Source organism: Halichoeres trimaculatus, unplaced genomic scaffold, assembly GCF_033239565.1.
Source record: "Halichoeres trimaculatus isolate MK-OKI-2021-1 unplaced genomic scaffold, fHalTri1.1 fHalTri1_scaffold_9, whole genome shotgun sequence".
NCBI lineage: Eukaryota > Metazoa > Chordata > Actinopteri > Labriformes > Labridae > Halichoeres > Halichoeres trimaculatus.
This window is the reverse complement of record NW_027437188.1, coordinates 32566071-32582888: the sequence shown is the minus strand read 5'-3', so window position 1 is coordinate 32582888 and position 16818 is coordinate 32566071. Positions and strand designations below refer to the sequence as shown.

Sequence of the window (16818 nt, the reverse complement as noted above, 5' to 3'; positions counted from 1 at the left end):
AGTTCTGTTTTTGTTTTGTTATGTCTTTCACTGTTCGAATAAACAAATGAAATGAAAGAAATCTTGAGCTAATATCTCGAAATATTTGCTCAAGATTTAGAAATTTTTGCAAAGATTTCTACATATCTAGTCTTGATTTATAGATATTTGATAAATATTAGGTCTTAGCTTAATATGAAGAATGAAACTAAATGTTTGGAAACATGGCTAAATATTTAGAATCAGGACATTCATTTATAACATTTATAAATAACATTTAACATTTAGATAAAACATCCAACTTTTATATATAATATTTGACAAATATATTTCACAATTTTTTCTCTAAATCTGCAGAAAAAATGATGTTTTGCAGCTAAATGTGGAGAAATGACATTTGCAATGTGTGTAACTTTACAATTGGTGCCCCATGTCGTAACATTTATCACTTCCTCTCAATAAAATTGGATTTTGGAACAATTCCAAAATATGTAACAGTGGTCTGCTGGTTGTTCTCCGCATTTCCTCCAAAAAAGACCCCTTTTAAAGTACCTCATTACATTTCTCCAGCAAAAATCCCTCCCTCTCCCACTTTATTCAGACCTTGTTCATTGAATGAGTTTTAGTAGATTGAATCTTTGAATACATAACTGAGACTAGTTTCTTTGTGTCTTTGCCTTTGTACATATCAACAACAATGTCACTAAGATCAGAGACAAGTTTATCTGGAGGTTTACACTTCTTTTTGAAGTAAGCTCTAGTTTGTAAATATCAGATAAAGTCATGTTTTTCTAAGCCACATGAATCAGATCATTTCGTGAAACTTTCCAGTTTTCCTTTGGAAGATTATGAGAATGTTTGATTTGTTGAACTCTGCTTCCCCCGTACTGTTTTTGTCTGTTGTTAAGAAACTCAAACATGTATTTTGTGTGTTGTCATCTTGGTTTCTGGTTTCCTAAATCCTCTGTCTTCACCCCAAACCCCACCTAACCGTCATCTCTCCCCGTCCTGGCCCTCCTTTAGGTAACTCCTCCCCTCAGGCTTTCTCCTGGCACTGGTGGTATGTGGTCATGGCCGTCGCCGGCGCCGTATCCATAGCAGTGCTCATGGCTGTTTACGTGGCCAAGCTGCGGCGCAAGGAGACGCGCTTTGGGTGCGTAGGCTATCAGCGCTCCTCGTGGGTGGAAGGGAGGGACGCTGTCGATGTTTTGACCCAGTTGCCTCATTTCTTCATGCATTCTGAAGCATTTGGATGGAGTAAAAACATCTGTTTGGAAAAAGCACAAAAGTCCTGCGTGTGAATTATGACTCAGTGTGGTGTTTTCAGCTGTACAGTGCTCTGATTTATGCTGTTTTGTTGTGCATGTTTGCGTTCGCAGGGAGGCATTTGAGCCCATGATGGAAAGTGGAGAGCTGGTGGTCAGGTACCGCGCACGCCGCACCTACAGCCGCAGGACGACGGAGGCAACATGTGAGTTCTCTCTCTGCTCCCGACGGTCTCTCACAGGCCTGAGCACGCCTGTCTCCAGGATAGATAGCATTACAGAAAAGTAGCGTAATAGCATCCCCTCCTTTGCCCTTGGCCTGAATCCAACACTTCCAAGGAAGGAAATATGTGTCAGTAATGACACATTGACAGTTCTCTTCTCCTTTTCTGAAGAAAGGAGTTGTTTGTTTGGGTCTGAGGAAGGATTTGACACTGCCAAGGGTTAATTTATTCTTCACAGCTGTGCAAACAGGCCTGGAGTGTTCAGTCAGCTGACTGGTCCACAACAACACTGTGCCCCTTACACTACAGCTCCGTTTCCACCAAGCGGTTCAGTTCAGTTCGTCTCAGCAAAGCACGCATTTGTGGTGTTTCCACTGACTGATCCCGGAAATAACCAAGACAAGCCGTCCCACTTTTTGGGACCCTTCCATAGGGGTGCCAGACTGAACAAATCCAATCTTGGAACACTGTCTTCTCTAAAACAAAGCTTGATTGACCTTTGTAAAAAAAAAAAGCAACATGGAAGTGAAAGGAGGCAACATGCTGGCCCGTTTTCACCAAGTGGTTCAGTTTGCTAAGGCTTGGTAAATGATGCATATTGTTGCGTTTCCACTGACTAATACTTGGACTTATCCCCAAATAACTAAACTGCACCGTACTGTACCGTACCATGCTGTTCCGTACCATACTGTACCGTACCGTAACGTACTGTACAATACCATATTGTACTTTACCATACTGTACCGTACCGCACTGTACTGTACCGTACCATACTGTACCGTACCGTACTGTGCCGTACCATACTGTACCGTACCATACTGTACCGTACCGTAACGTACTGTACCGTGCTGTACTGCACTGTACTGTACTGTACCTCACCATATTGTACCGTACCATACTGTACTGTACCATGCTGTACCATACTGTACTGTACTGTCCCGCTTATTGGGACCCTTCCATTGGGGTGCCAGACATACCAATCCAACCCCGGAGGGTAAAGATACACCATACTGTACCGTACCGTATTGTACCGTACCATACTGTACCGTACCGTACTGTGCCGTACCATACTATACCGTACCGTAACGTACTGTACCGTACTGTACCATACTGTACTGTACTGTACTGTACTGTCCCGCTTATTGGGACCCTTCCATTGGGGTGCCAGACATACCAATCCAACCCTGGAAGGTAGAGCTACAACACTGCACTCTGCTCATTGGTCGAGAGAATCTTTACTTACCGTGGGACAGCAGCTGCTGTATTTCTTCTGGCGTCACACAGACTTCTCTGAAACAAACCTTGATTTTGCACTTTGTAACATAGAGCCACATAGAAACCACAAAGAAGACAAAATCTTGGATGTCTTCCATGTTCCTTGTTGCTCTTTGTTTAATGTGTCGCGTTTTCCTTCTTTGTTGCATGTCTTCGGGAGGTACACTGTGTCGCGCTGCTATTGCATCACACTGCTATGTTACTGGCGCAGCTATCGGCAACCAGCTTACACACCGCCTACTACAAGGGGGCACAGTTGGCTGTAAAAACACAAACATGACCAGGCTTAACTGAGCCAAACCGTACTGATCCAAACCGGACTGCTTGGTGGAAACTGAGCTATATTTGTGGATTGGCCCCAGGATTAGTCCACAGAAATGCCACAAAATGCTTGCAATACCAAGACAAACCAAACTGAAATGGGGCTTTTAGAAATATCCTGGAACTGTGTTTGACTTAAGTTTGTTCAGAAAACAGAGTAGATAGTGAAACACGGTCAAAAAGAGGCTAAACTTTTTAAGTATTTCTCTTCTTGTTTTTATTTGTTGTTTTTTTTTCATTTTAAGTCTTCCAATTATTTCCGAATCTGACAGTTAAAATCTGCTCCAAAATAATCATAGTCCAGCCAAAAAAATTAAGCTCCCGCTGGAAGAAACGTGTGGTCCAAAAAGCTACGCTATTATCTAACAGATACGGCTTTCGGCGTCCAGCTTACACGCCGCCTACCACTAGGGGGCACAGTTTGCTGTGGAAATGCAACGGAGCCAGGCTTAACTGTACCAACTGAACCGAACCGGACTGCTTGGTGGAAACAGGGCTTACCTACCATTTCTCTTTTTATAATCCAAACCCACTTTGTAACAAAGAGCCCATGCATGTTCTGACCTGCAAATTAGGCGTGAACTGAATGACTCGACTTTATTTCAAGCGACAGAGCAGAGGAAGGAGGTGAGACTGAGGAATCAAGATAACATCCTATCAGAGAAGTCAGGGGATATAATTTCACAAGGGAGCGAATGACTTCATGCACTTCTCATATGAGTGAGAGTTGACACTGTAACAACAGATGAGGAGTTGCTCAACCACTCTCACTGGAGTCTAAAGGGTCATTTCACCTTTTGGGATTTCAGATCCAGGTGCATGAAGCAGTGGTTCGCTGTGATTGTGTTTTCTAACACCAACCAGCAGCCTCCTCATGATCACAGACAGAGATATGTACATGTAAACACAAGGTATAGACTCATATTTCACACAGCTGCGCCACATTCATTGTCCCCGGTGTGTGCACAATATCTGCAGAGACCTCATAAACGAGTCTCGGCTTGCTACAACCATTAAGAGGACGAGGGGGGAGGTAAAACAAAAACTAAGAAAAGAAACTTGTTCAGGGAGAAAGATGAGCCTAGCTGAGGGAATGATGAGGAGATAGCGTGTCCGTGCTGGGAATAAAGGAAGAGGTCAGATTGGAGGGATTTGGGTGGGATTTACGCTGCTGTTGTTGACCATTCCAATCCAGAGTTTGTCCAGTTCTCCAGTTATTTCATGCGTGGACTAATAGCCGGTCACGCCAGCATATGTCGGAACATGCCTGTTGTGTGAGCGCATTATTGTCCGGCGTGTGGCAGATTGATAGTGTAGCAGCAGCTGGAGGTGCTTCGTCACATTCTGGCCCAGATGTGAAAACAGGGGTGATGTCTGCGGCTCGATCTGCTAAACGCTCAGTGACAGCCAGCTGGATGCAGGAAGTCGAGAAAGTCTGAACTAGATTTAATCCTCTGACATCATCTCGGCCACGTGATCCCATAAGGTCATGGGCCCACACCTAAAAAGTGGTCTGAAAAGATTGGGAGGCTCCATGACCGACTCTCTCTGACATGTTTCCACTTTTTTTTCATGAACAGTTTATTTCTGATTTTTATAGTACAATACAATACAATATATTAGACTCCCCTGACTCTTACCCCCCACTCACAGTAACATTGAGGAAACCTCTTAATATCAAAGGACATAATAAATTAAAAAAAAATAAGACAGTGAGACAAAATCACAACAGCAACAATAAAAATAACAAATTTCCAAAAAAAATACAAAATACTTTAGACACTTAACAAATAAATTTCCAAAAAAAATAAAAATAATAATAATAAAAAAAAAGTAAAATGACAGACAAATGGAATACTGTACAACAAGTCAAGAAGTCATTGTCGTCTAAAGTATCAAACGCGACATCACCTTGGTTGCAAGCAATTGCCTAAAGGCTGATTTATGCTTGAAGCGTGGCTTTGTGTGGACGAATGACGTCATTTTTGCACCTACGCCCCCTCACGTAATCCTTTTCAAACGGAAAACGTCCGTGCCTCTCTCGCTCAAAAATTTGAAACCTGCCGGATGGAGATGCGCGGAAAGGATGGTAGAAGAACGGGATCTCCTAGTGGTCAAAGTGCAAAAATTCAGGCATCTGTCTGACTCTTCACACAGAATCACCGTGATAACAGAGCGGTAAATAATTAATGGCGTGAAATAGCGGCCACTCTTGGCAGAGAATGGAAATGGGTTCAAAACCTGGAAAAATCTCCGGGACAGATATGTTATGTTGTAAACAACATGGACTGTATATAGAGTGGACAGCGTGGCTCCGCCAAAAGCCAAAATACCCCCGTCACAGGGGCTGCCATTGTAGCAGTTTTGGAGCCAAAGTCTGTGCAGTAGAGACTGTGAGGGATTCTGGGAGAATCTGAGCGGAGCCAGGTGACCAAAATTTTTTTTTTTTTTCTTTCGAGAGTCTAATCACTTCTTGACGCTATCTCCTGACATATTTTACAATCCCTGAAACAAGACAGAGAACAGCAGCTGTCAATCATTGTTAAACATGACGTAAAACCTAATTTTTAACCTTGTATAACTAATGAAAACAAAACTTTTCAGAAAAAAGAGGACTTGAATACAACACAGCCAAATGATATCTTCAAATCACCACAACAATTGGACGTGAGAAACATTTCTACGAGGTGAATTCATTTTTTAAAGTTTGACCACAGCCCATCTGGAATGACTGGAGAGATGGATTTTTTAACCTATACTGCAGCCAGCCACCAGGGGGAGCAGTTTTTGTAAATAAATTCTCTCAATCATCTTCAACCAAAGAGTCTCTGAGATGCTCATACCAAGGTCTCCCTCCCACTTGCTTTGCGGGGAATAAAGATCAGTTAAATTTTTTCCCATTAATACAGTAAAAATCACCTATCCATCCTTTTCTGGATGATCTGAGATTGTTTATCAGGTTTGTTTAAGCTTTTAGTGATTTTTTTGTTTACTTTTATGACTGTTTTGCCGTTTTCAAAGATAGGACTGAGATTTAAAACAGAGTATTTCACAGTTTTGTTGGGTAAGGCTTTCTCTACTTGAAAAAAAAAAACAAAAAAAAACTGAAATGATTATTTTATTTTGAAAAAGTCTTTTAATGTATTTTTTTCATAACTAATCAAACTCATAAAGCGTGATTTATTTTATTACACAGCATGTTTTTGATCATTGCTCTAAAAGCTGGCTGTGTTTCTTCACACTTTGTTCTTGGCTCCATGTTTTGGGTTTCAGATTGACAATCGGCCAGTTTTTCTGTCTTCTCTTTGTTGTTTATTAAAACGCTTTCAGCTCCAAGCGTCATTAAATCTCTGTGTTTTTTTTTTTTCTCTCCCTCAGTGAACAGCCTTGGCATCAGCGACGAGCTGAAGCAGAAACTCCAGGACGTGATGGTGGACAGACATAAACTCACTCTGGGAAAGACGCTGGGAGAAGGTGAGCGTTGTTTAGTCTTTTGAGAAGTGTGATAGCAGCGTTTGTGGGACGGCGTGGAGTTAATATGTAAAGGAGCAGAGCAGGGAGTGGCAGACAAACAGCAAACCTGGACATAAAAATGTAATGTTGGTACACAGTCCAACGTCAAGAATCATGTTATATCTTCCTGAGGTGTTTGACCCTGTTTATGATATGACACCAATACTCTCTGTAGGATCAGGAGACTATCAACCTTCACTGTTTTATTTCAAAGTGTCTGATGTGTTTTACTCCATCTTCAGGGGAGTTCGGCTCCGTGATGGAGGGTCTTCTCACCCAGGAGGAGTCGGCTCTCAAAGTTGCTGTGAAGACGATGAAGAGTGAGTAGACAGTCAGAGCACTCAGTAATCCCCACAATGAAGCCCTTCATCTCAGGAACACAGGCTGTTTGACAGACAGCCCCTCGGGTCAGAAATTAACAAGTGTTTTTGGGCAAAAATTTCAGTTCTTTATCAGAAAACAGACAAAGGCATAGCTTGTGAGAAATATTGGCAGAAGAAGCTGTTGACCCCGAATAAACCGCAGCAAGAAATTAAGTCAACTGAATGAAAATGAATTAATTTTGTTGATTGAGAAAGTGCTGAACAGTTACAAACAAAAAAACAAGGTGTTAACAAGTTTTCTTTTGTACTTTGATAAACGCAGGAGCTGAAACACTCTTTGATATAAAATTTGTTCATCAACTTCATGATCTCACTGGTTTTCTGTCTCCTCTCCAGTTGCCATCTGTACCCGCTCTGAGATGGAGGACTTCCTGCGTGAAGCCGCCTGTATGAAAGAGTTCGACCACGCCAACGTCATGAGGCTTCTGGGTGAGTCAGGATTCATTTAATTCAGAAAACAGAAATACTATTTTTCACGCTGCATGGATTGGTGGTTTTCTTTCCATAGAAGCTAAAACTTTAATTTAATATTTACCCATAAGCCCCCAAAAATCTGATTTTATCAGGATAAAACATTAACTTCCAGTACCAATTCACAAAAAACCAAAAGGTACCATGTTTAGGTACCTAAACGCATCCTTGTGACTGTGATTAAGTGGAAGAGTGGGCGATTTTCCATGCTGGACATGAACATAGCATTATAAGGTTATATATTTAAGAATGAATATGTTACATTGAAAAAAAATACATTTTATGATTAAAAAAAGATATTTCTTACCACATAAACACAGGAAAAGTACCAAACATTGGTACCGTTGAGTAGGGATGGGCAAGTACAGATACCAGGTATCAGGTATCCAATGCTAGCAGCCGATACTCAAAGCAAGAAAACATCACAACAAATATGGGTCAGGTACTTAATACTTAAACTCTGACAGTTGTTAATTTCATTAGCATATCTATTTAAAAAAGAAAAACAAACATAAACTCGGAGAGACTTGTATGTTTTTTTATTTTGGACTTAATGCCAGAGTGACTGAGCTATCTACCAAATTGATCTGTCACTTTTAATTTAAATTTTATGTATCAAAAATAGTAAAGCGCGACCACATTACACCAGTTTTAGCGTCCCTCCACTGGCTCCCAGTCCACTTTGGCATCGATTTAAAAAAATTTTTAATCGCTTTTAAAGCCCTCAATGGTCTTACCCCTCTGTACCTTCTGAAGTCCTACATCGCTACTCCCCAACCAGAGCCTTAAGGTCTTCTGATCAACTGCTATTGGAGGTCCCCAAACCAGTCTTAAGTCGAGAGGTGACAGGGCCTTTGCAGCGGCTGCCCCTAACCTTCCATATAAGAGCTTTCCAGACCATAGAGGTTTTTAAATCTTCCTTAAAGACCCACTTTTTCTCCCTGGCGTTTCATCAATGAGCTCATACAAATCACAGGCACCTTGGTCTCTAGTTTTTATACTTTTACTGTTTTTACAATGTTTTTCGATTTTTATTGTTTTTATTTTTTCTATGCATTTGTGTACAGCACTTTGATTGACTGCTGTCTTCTTGAAGGTGCTCTACAAATAAATTTGACTTGACTTGACTTGACTTGACTAGTAATAGTATCAGTACTCTGTTCTCAAAAAGGAGTACTCATAATGGTATCGGTCTGAAAAAAGTGGTATCCAACATCCCTACCATTGAGTACCGGTACTGATTGCCAGGTACCGGGCTTCGGTACCGTATCGTTTCAAATGTGAAAGGCACCCATCCCTTACGTCCAGGGAATGTAGCTTCTTCAGAGCTAGTTTGACTAATTTTAATGGTGGGACTCCATTACAAATATGAATCAGATTAATTATAGGTTCCAAAAATAACTAATTGCAAATGATCACAAATAATCAGGATTAATCGCAATTAATTGCAAATAATCACAATTAATCGTAAATAATCACAATTGATCACAATTAATTGTGATTAATCTGAAATAATCACAATTAAATCGCAAATAATTACAATTTTTCTGGATTAATCACAATGAATTCCTATTAATTGCAGTTAATCTCAATTAACCACAAATAATCACAATTAATTGCAATTAATCGTAATTCAACACGTTTTAATGCATATCAATATTTGACAAGAGAAGCCATATTTTACATTTTAAATGGATTTGGTAGATCACTGAATCAATAAACAGACATTAACATAAGCTTTCACAAGATTTTACTAAAGGTTTAACTGCACTATTTTTCAATTATACTGAAAAATTTCACATTAAAATCATCAAAAATTAGATTTACTCAAATTTTTCGTTCACAAGGCTTTTAACACTGTCTCATCAGTCCCCTTTATATAGTTTGTCATCACCCTGGTGTGTCTAGGGTGCTTTGGACTCTTGGGGGCATCATCTTGTGTACCACATCTTAAATACAATTTTTTTCTGTAATTAACGCATTAAAGCCTTGTTCTTGAAGACTTTTCTTCTATTTTTCTACTTTTGATAAGAGACAAAAGCATCAGAGAGATGGTTTTGAGTCAAGGTCAGAAGTCTTTGACCTGGACAAGTTAAACAAAACACAAAACTAGTCAAGGGAGTAGAGTCATTAAAAGTTAATCAGTCATTTTCAGAACAATCTATTCGTAGAGTTTGATGATAATCTGTGGAAGTTAAATTTCCTGAACATGTCTGTAATCTGTGAGGCTAAGCTGTGGTGTTTTCACAGGTGTGTGTCTGCAGACTGTGGAGAGTGAAGGTTACCCCTCCCCCGTGGTTATCCTGCCGTACATGAAACATGGAGACCTGCACAGCTATCTGCTCTACTCAAGGCTGGGAGACTGTCCTGTGGTGAGTCCGATAACACACAATAAAACACAGAGTCAGCACCAAACAATCACGTGCGTCTCACAAACACTTTAATGGTTCTGGGTTTTAAAAGTTCACGTTAGCAGAACGGCGTCCAAAGGTCACTTCAGACGCAGAGTATTTGTTACAGGGAGTCTCTCTGAGTCTCTATCCACACCTTTTGGCAGCACGCACACTCTGAGGTCATGGAAACACACAATATGTGTTGATTTCCACAGTATTACTCACTAATGGATGAGCTGGAGGTTTGGAAACGAGGACTGCTCTACGCAGCAAGTCCCAGAAGATTCTGGTTGAGAAACACGAGCCTAATCAAAACAAGATTCCTGCACAATGTTGAAATATCCAAGAGTTCGGCAAGAAAGAAACACAACGGTGCTGAATTCGATTCTTCCCACAGGACCGGGCAGGGAGCACCCGGTTCAGACCCACACACACGCTCAGAAAGATGAACTCTAGTGCCCTCTGCTGCTCAGAAAGTGACTCAGCTGTGATGGATGTGTGAGAAGTCTTTTTTTAATCTTTGTCCTGCAGTACCTCCCGTCTCAAATGCTGGTAAAGTTTATGACCGACATTGCCCGAGGAATGGAGTACCTCAGCAGCAAGAACTTCATCCACAGAGACCTGGCTGCTCGTAACTGCATGTAAGCAGAGTTTTATTTCCACTTTTTACTCTCCAAGTTCCTGTTATCACTTGGTGTTTCAGTTTCTGTCTTTATCCTGCATGCAGCAGCTGAAAAAAGTCTAAAAACACTGACCCTGAGACTCTTCAGGAAGCAAAAAACAGCAATTTGATCCAGAAGAGATAAAATATTCTCCCACCAAACTCAGATAAACATGCATCGCGTTAATAATCCCATCAAATAAACACTGAGTGGTGGTTTTAATCCTCTATAAAGCTTCCAAGCAGCCTAACTCTGGTTCCTCTCACAGGCTGAATGAGAACATGAACGTGTGTGTGGCCGACTTCGGCCTCTCCAAGAAGATCTACAACGGCGACTACTACAGACAAGGCCGGATCTCAAAGATGCCCGTCAAATGGATCGCCATCGAGAGCTTGGCTGATCGAGTCTACACGACAAAGAGTGACGTGGTTAGTATCAAAAAGTCTGGAACCTGAACATTTCACTGTTATATCACTCATGTTGCTACTTTGAGCCCCTCTTTGGAGCTAGCAGAACAAATGGAAGCACTGTGTTTTATGGACACAGGGGGCGGGTGTTGTAAAAATCCATTTAGGGTGATTTTTGCTGCAGTAAAACGTGCAGCTGCAGATTCCAGGGAATACATACCAGGTGGTGAGCTGTCCTTACAGCTGCAAAATAAATGAGTCCAACATCCTATTTAATACTGAATATGGTTGTATTTTTATGTGTAAAGCTGAAAAACTTCTTCATGAGTTTGATTACATTTTGTTGAATTCTACTCTAAGTGTAATGTGCTGCATGAAGACTCAAGAGACACTGGTGGTTTGAGTTGAAAAACTTTGTATAGACTCGATCGAGGAGCAATGAGGGATGGAACGGTTCGGTTTTGTTGTACATTTTTGTTGTACACTCTAATAATCCACTATTAACAGATTATTTTTACTCAATTCTGTCATGTATAGGCGTGAAAAACCTGAAAGAATGAGGCTGTTTCCCGTTTCAAACATTAAAGCTGAGTGAAACATTGCTAGTTTCCACATGCCAACTCCTCAGTAAGGAAAGTCACTATTGGCTGTACCAGAAGTTACTCAAAGTTATCAAATGATGCCGTTGTCTAATCTGCATAATAATCCATTTATATGTAATTGTCATGGACTCTGTAGGAGAGAGAAATAAGGTGGAAGAGACAGAAAGCAGGAAAAACACAACATCATAAATATGTTTAGATCTACAAATTAATTTTCTTCTGTCCATTCTTTTTATTTTCATTGTCTAAGGGGCCTTTTACACGACAACGGTTTTAGAGTGAAACGCAAAAGTTTGGTTGCATTTCAGCCTCGCGTTTACACGGAAACGGCATTTCAGCCAACCTAAAACGCAAACTTTTGAAAACAGCCTCCAGAGTGGGATTTTTCTGATTCGCTGCCACCACCGTTGCCGGGGAAACAGTAAGCTGGCGTTTTCAGTGGAAACGCTGACGTCACACTCCGCCTCGCACACGTGCATACAACAGGACAACAGTACAGTTGTTACGATCCTCGTGATCTACCGTGTTGTGCTTGTGTTGCTTAATCTGCTGAATCTGCTGACTGTCTTTAACAAAATGAGCATCTGTTGCTCCACTTTTTAACTAAGTATTCCCCAATAAACCAGATGACCGGCTCGACTCTACTTCTGTGGAGATCTCCCAAAAGCGGCTCCTGTACAAGACAGTTATAGCGCCACCTACAGGCCTGGCATGCTTACTACAGCTTTTTTAGTCCATCAGTGTTTCTGTGTAAACGCAGATTTTTTTTTCACTGCGTTTTCACAGCATTTTAGCGTTTTCAGATGAAATGTTGTTGTGTAAACGGGGCCTAAATATCAACCCTGCTCCTTTATCTGGGCTGGGGACCAGCAGAAGGGACAGCAATGAGACACACACTTGTGTTATTTCATCTGCTGTGAGTGAGGACTGTCTGTGTTTTGGATAGGGGAGGGGCTCACACACGCTGACCATTGAGAAGATCAAAACACACTTTAACCTCAGATTCTCGAAACTCCAGAAAAGTCGCAGGAATTGTCGTCTTTAAAAAAAAGACTCCCCAGAGGGGTCTGAAAAGTCATTAAATGTTGCGAAAAAGTTTTAGTCAGTCGCGGTTTTATCCTCCACTTTCTTACCACCGTCGTCAAAGCTCACATTGAATCTAAAGAGCTCCCAGACAGCAGAACAACACAACAACAACAACACACACACTTCCCCATAAAGTGTCCTACTGTACTCCTGCGCCTCAAGTTGTGCATGCGTATGATCGGAGCTACATACTCGCTCCAAACTGAGCAGTAAAAGGAAGAAAAAAGAAAAACACAAACTGAACAAAGCACATGCACCCTGAACCGAGTAAAGAAAACCGAACGGTTCTGATTTTTTTCATAAACGGCTCCATCCCCAATGGCAATGCAGAGCAGGAGAGGAGAGTGCAGTGCCAAGTCACTTCTATCAGACCGTCCTGCTGGAGGAGTGTGTATTGTTTGTCCTTGTGAGCTGGTGCAAAGTGTAGCATGCCCTGTGGAGGAGACACCGAGTCTGAAAAAATATATAAACATGGAAAATATCAGCGAGCGGGACCTTGATTACCATAGCAACCCTCATCTTGAAGGGGCTGACTGACCTGAGGTACAATCCATGGCACCTTTCCCCTCGAGTACAGAAATTCACGCTGCATGTAATGAAATCAGCTGTGTCATTTCCTCAGCTGATGTTTGAGCGCTGCAGATTCAGAGTGTGAAACCTGAAGGAATTCAAACCTCCTGAACTCGTCCGCTGTGTCTGCTGCTTCACTTTCTGAAACATGTGTCTGTTTCTCTCTTTCTCCCTCAGTGGTCGTTTGGAGTAACCATGTGGGAGATCGCCACGCGGGGCCAGACTCCGTACCCCGGGGTGGAAAACAGCGAGATTTATGATTACTTAAGACAAGGAAACCGTCTCAAACAGCCTCCAGACTGTCTGGACTGCATGTAAGTGTCACAACACACTCAGCTGATGATGAAGTACAAGGAAAACATATCTTTTTAAAGGTTTCGGATGATGCTTTGAATTTTTGTCTTTAAGATATATATCCATTAAAAACATTTGCCTGAGATTTTGATAAATAAAGATTTGAAAATCTCACTTTTTTTCCTGTCATAGAAAAACAACCTATCATGTCTTTGTTTAACCTCTCCATCTTCTTCTTCCCCCTCTTCAGATACTCCATCATGTTCTCCTGCTGGCTCCTGAGCCCAAAGGATCGTCCTTCATTTGAGTCCCTGCGCTGCGAGCTGGAAAAGGCCCTCGAGGATCTCCCAGACCCCCAGGACCCTGATGAGATCTTGTACGTCAACATGGACGAGTCCTCCATGGAGCTCGGCGCCGTCGGTGGCCGTGACCCCATCGGGGGGCCGTCCCCTCTCTGCCTGAAGGGCCTGGACTCTGTGACCACAGCGGAGGTCCACCATCCGAATCGATACGTCCTCTGTCCGCAGCACGAAACCAACCGAGCCCTCTGCGACTCCCTGGAGAGCCTGGACATGCCCGTGTCGTCGTCCACCACCACACTGCCCATACAGCCGTCCTGCCACTCCACGCCCAACCCCACCCCGGCCCCTACACCTACTGTGGAGCTGATGGAGGACAGGGAGACCTCCAGGAGGATGCCCTGGCAATGATGGTTTCACTCTTGAGAAATGACCAGACTCATCACTGCCAAACTGTGCCATCCTCTCCGTCCAGATCGAGCTTCTGCTGCTGACTGAACCAAACCTCACGGGCCCCTTCTTACGAAATTTGCACAGATACTCCCACACACACAAACAGATGAAAACATTCCACAAAGGAGCAGGATTGGTATTATTTCCTGTGTACAGAGAAGAACTGGAGGAGCTCGGTGTGGCAGCAGGAACTGTGCTCCCATCGAAGGAGCGATTGTGAGCATGTCGAGGAAACATGCCACGAACACTGCAGCACAATCAAAGAAACAAGCGCCCTGTTCTCAAAGCAATAAAACACAGACTACAGCTACTTCTTCTTCTGCTGATTAAGCTAAAAATGATCAAGTGTCTGTGAAACCAGCTCACACACTGCCAGACTAGACTACGACCAAACACACTCAGGAGCTCGGCCTGTCTGAACTTCGAGAACTCGAACCAGCTGAGGAAACACGAACTCATCTGTCTGGATCTGAAAGAACAGGATCACTGTGCCAAAAACTGAAGTCTTATCAAGTGTTTTTTTTTTTTTTAAGTATAAACTGTTTTGTTAGACTTAATATGAGCCATATTTACCCGAACAGTCTTGAAAAATGTCTTGTTTCAAGTTGTTTAAAGACAAAAATAAGGTCTGAATTGCTTGTTACAAGTAAAAAATTTCCAAACGGAGCAGGTGGTCAGGTAAATGTGGCTCATATTAAGTCTAAAAAGACATTTTCTACTGAAAATAAGACAAAAACACTTAATACTATTTCATTTTTTTCCAGTGTGACTGTTTAATGGTCCCAGTCAGAGAAGTTTGTGAAGATGAAGTGATTATTTTCAGGCTGAAGTCACAAAGCTGCACCATACTTTTTGGTTCAAAAATAACTGATTCCTTTAATTCAGTTCACGGAGCCAGAATTTAGAGCTCTGAAACTGTCATCAAATACGAATATGCTGGAAAAAATGAAATCTTATCGAGTGTTTTTGTCTTATTTTCAGTAAAAAATGTCTTTTTAGACTTTATATGAGCCACATTCACCTGAGCACTCAAGAAAAACGTCTTATTTCAAGTTATTTAGAGAAAAAAATTGGATCTGATTTGCTTGACACAAGTAAAAAAAACTCATTTTTGTCTTTAAAAAACTTAAAATAAGACTTTTTTCTAGACTAACCAGTTAAATGTGGCTCTTATTAAGAATAAAAAGACAATTTTTACTTGAAATAAGACAAAAACACTTGATAAGATTTCAGTTTTTGCAGTGTACTGTTGAATAAGAGCAAATTGCCAAACTGTCAAAAAGAAAACCACTCTGCAAGCCCCAGACAGATTCATGTGAAGCTGTCGGGCTCATAAATTACAATCAGGAGTATCTTTTCACGACAGTTTAATCCCCACATCCTCCCCAGGTCCCACTGTAAGCTGTGCTCTCAGCACCATGAGCCATCTTTCCTCACTGACAGGTCGGTCACCTGTGCTCGTCCTGCTTTTTATATCTGAAGTCACAACTCAGGAACCTGAGGCTCAGCAGGGACAGAGGTACTGTTCACATCAAGGGGTACAAATAACCAGAGGTGGTTTAAAGGACTGAGAGTCGGTACAGACGATGGTGTTACCTGAAGCACAGAGCAGGATTAGCTCCTCCTTTTGTTTCAGGCTCAAGCACAGTGTTATTACAGTCGTTTTTGTTTTGTGCTGATTTTTATTTCTACAACTTTGCACTAATGTTTTATATAAATGTACGTTTTTGTTTGTTACTTTGTGTATCATTTTTGCTTTTTTTATGTCATGTTTGTAATTACTTTATGGACACGCTGTAGACGCCTCGCTTGAAACCAGCGGACATGTAACAACCTGTTTATAAGCCGCGTTTCCACCAAGCAGTCCAGTTCGGTTCAGTACGGTTTGATACAGTAAAGCCTAATCCGGTTTGTGTTTTCACAGCAAACTGTGCCGTCTTATGGTAGGCGGCGTGTAAGCCAGATGCAGACAGCCGCAGCTGTTAAATAATAGCATGACGCCGTAGCAGTGCAACGCAGTTTACCCCGCTATTAAATCCAACAAAGAAGAAAAATGCAACACAGTAAACAAAGAGCAAAGATGGAAGACATGCAGCATTTCATCCTCTCTGGGATTGGCATGTAGCTCTTTGAGACAAATAACAATCAAGCTTTGTTTCAAAGAAGACTGTGTGCTGTTATTTGGGGATCTGTCCCGGGATAAGTCAGTGGAAATGCCACAAAATGCACGCCGTACTGAGACAAACCGAACCAGTCTGCTTGGTGGAAACGCTGCTATAGATTCACAACAGAAGAACAAAACCTGTGAATGCACAGCAGGGCTTTAATTCAAAGTCAATAAGCAGAGACTGGGAAACATGACTAACCTCATCATGTGACATCACCACCGCTCTTTTCTGGGATGTGATTGTTTCTGGAGGTTTAGCGCTGTAAATAGTCGACTGTTACACGCAGAGTGGAGGGTGAGGACACAGGAAGCTGCAGCAAATAAAGCATCCAGCTGCAACTTTGCATCATGCATGCACTTATTTTTATATATATGTACATTTTTTTTACAGATCATAAACAGTCAGTGGAAAGGACCAGATTTCATCACACATTTGGGAGAACAGCTGTTTGAA

The 16818-nt window shown here is 41.7% G+C and overlaps 1 protein-coding gene across 2 annotated transcripts in view; it reads left to right on the top strand.

The window, feature by feature from the left end:
- axl (AXL receptor tyrosine kinase) overlaps positions 1 to 16289 on the top strand; it is a 47730-nt gene extending 31441 nt beyond the window's left edge. For both annotated transcript variants that reach the window (XM_074680178.1, XM_074680177.1), the window contains exons 11-20: positions 1003 to 1132; positions 1359 to 1450; positions 6443 to 6538; positions 6820 to 6897; positions 7297 to 7389; positions 9682 to 9803; positions 10356 to 10465; positions 10755 to 10914; positions 13329 to 13465; positions 13696 to 16289. In XM_074680178.1, coding sequence (XP_074536279.1) covers positions 1003 to 1132; positions 1359 to 1450; positions 6443 to 6538; positions 6820 to 6897; positions 7297 to 7389; positions 9682 to 9803; positions 10356 to 10465; positions 10755 to 10914; positions 13329 to 13465; positions 13696 to 14155 — 1478 coding nt within the window. In that variant the 3' untranslated portion in view covers positions 14156 to 16289. The remainder of the gene's footprint in view (positions 1 to 1002; positions 1133 to 1358; positions 1451 to 6442; positions 6539 to 6819; positions 6898 to 7296; positions 7390 to 9681; positions 9804 to 10355; positions 10466 to 10754; positions 10915 to 13328; positions 13466 to 13695) is intronic.
- The last annotated feature ends 529 nt before the right edge of the window (positions 16290 to 16818 follow it).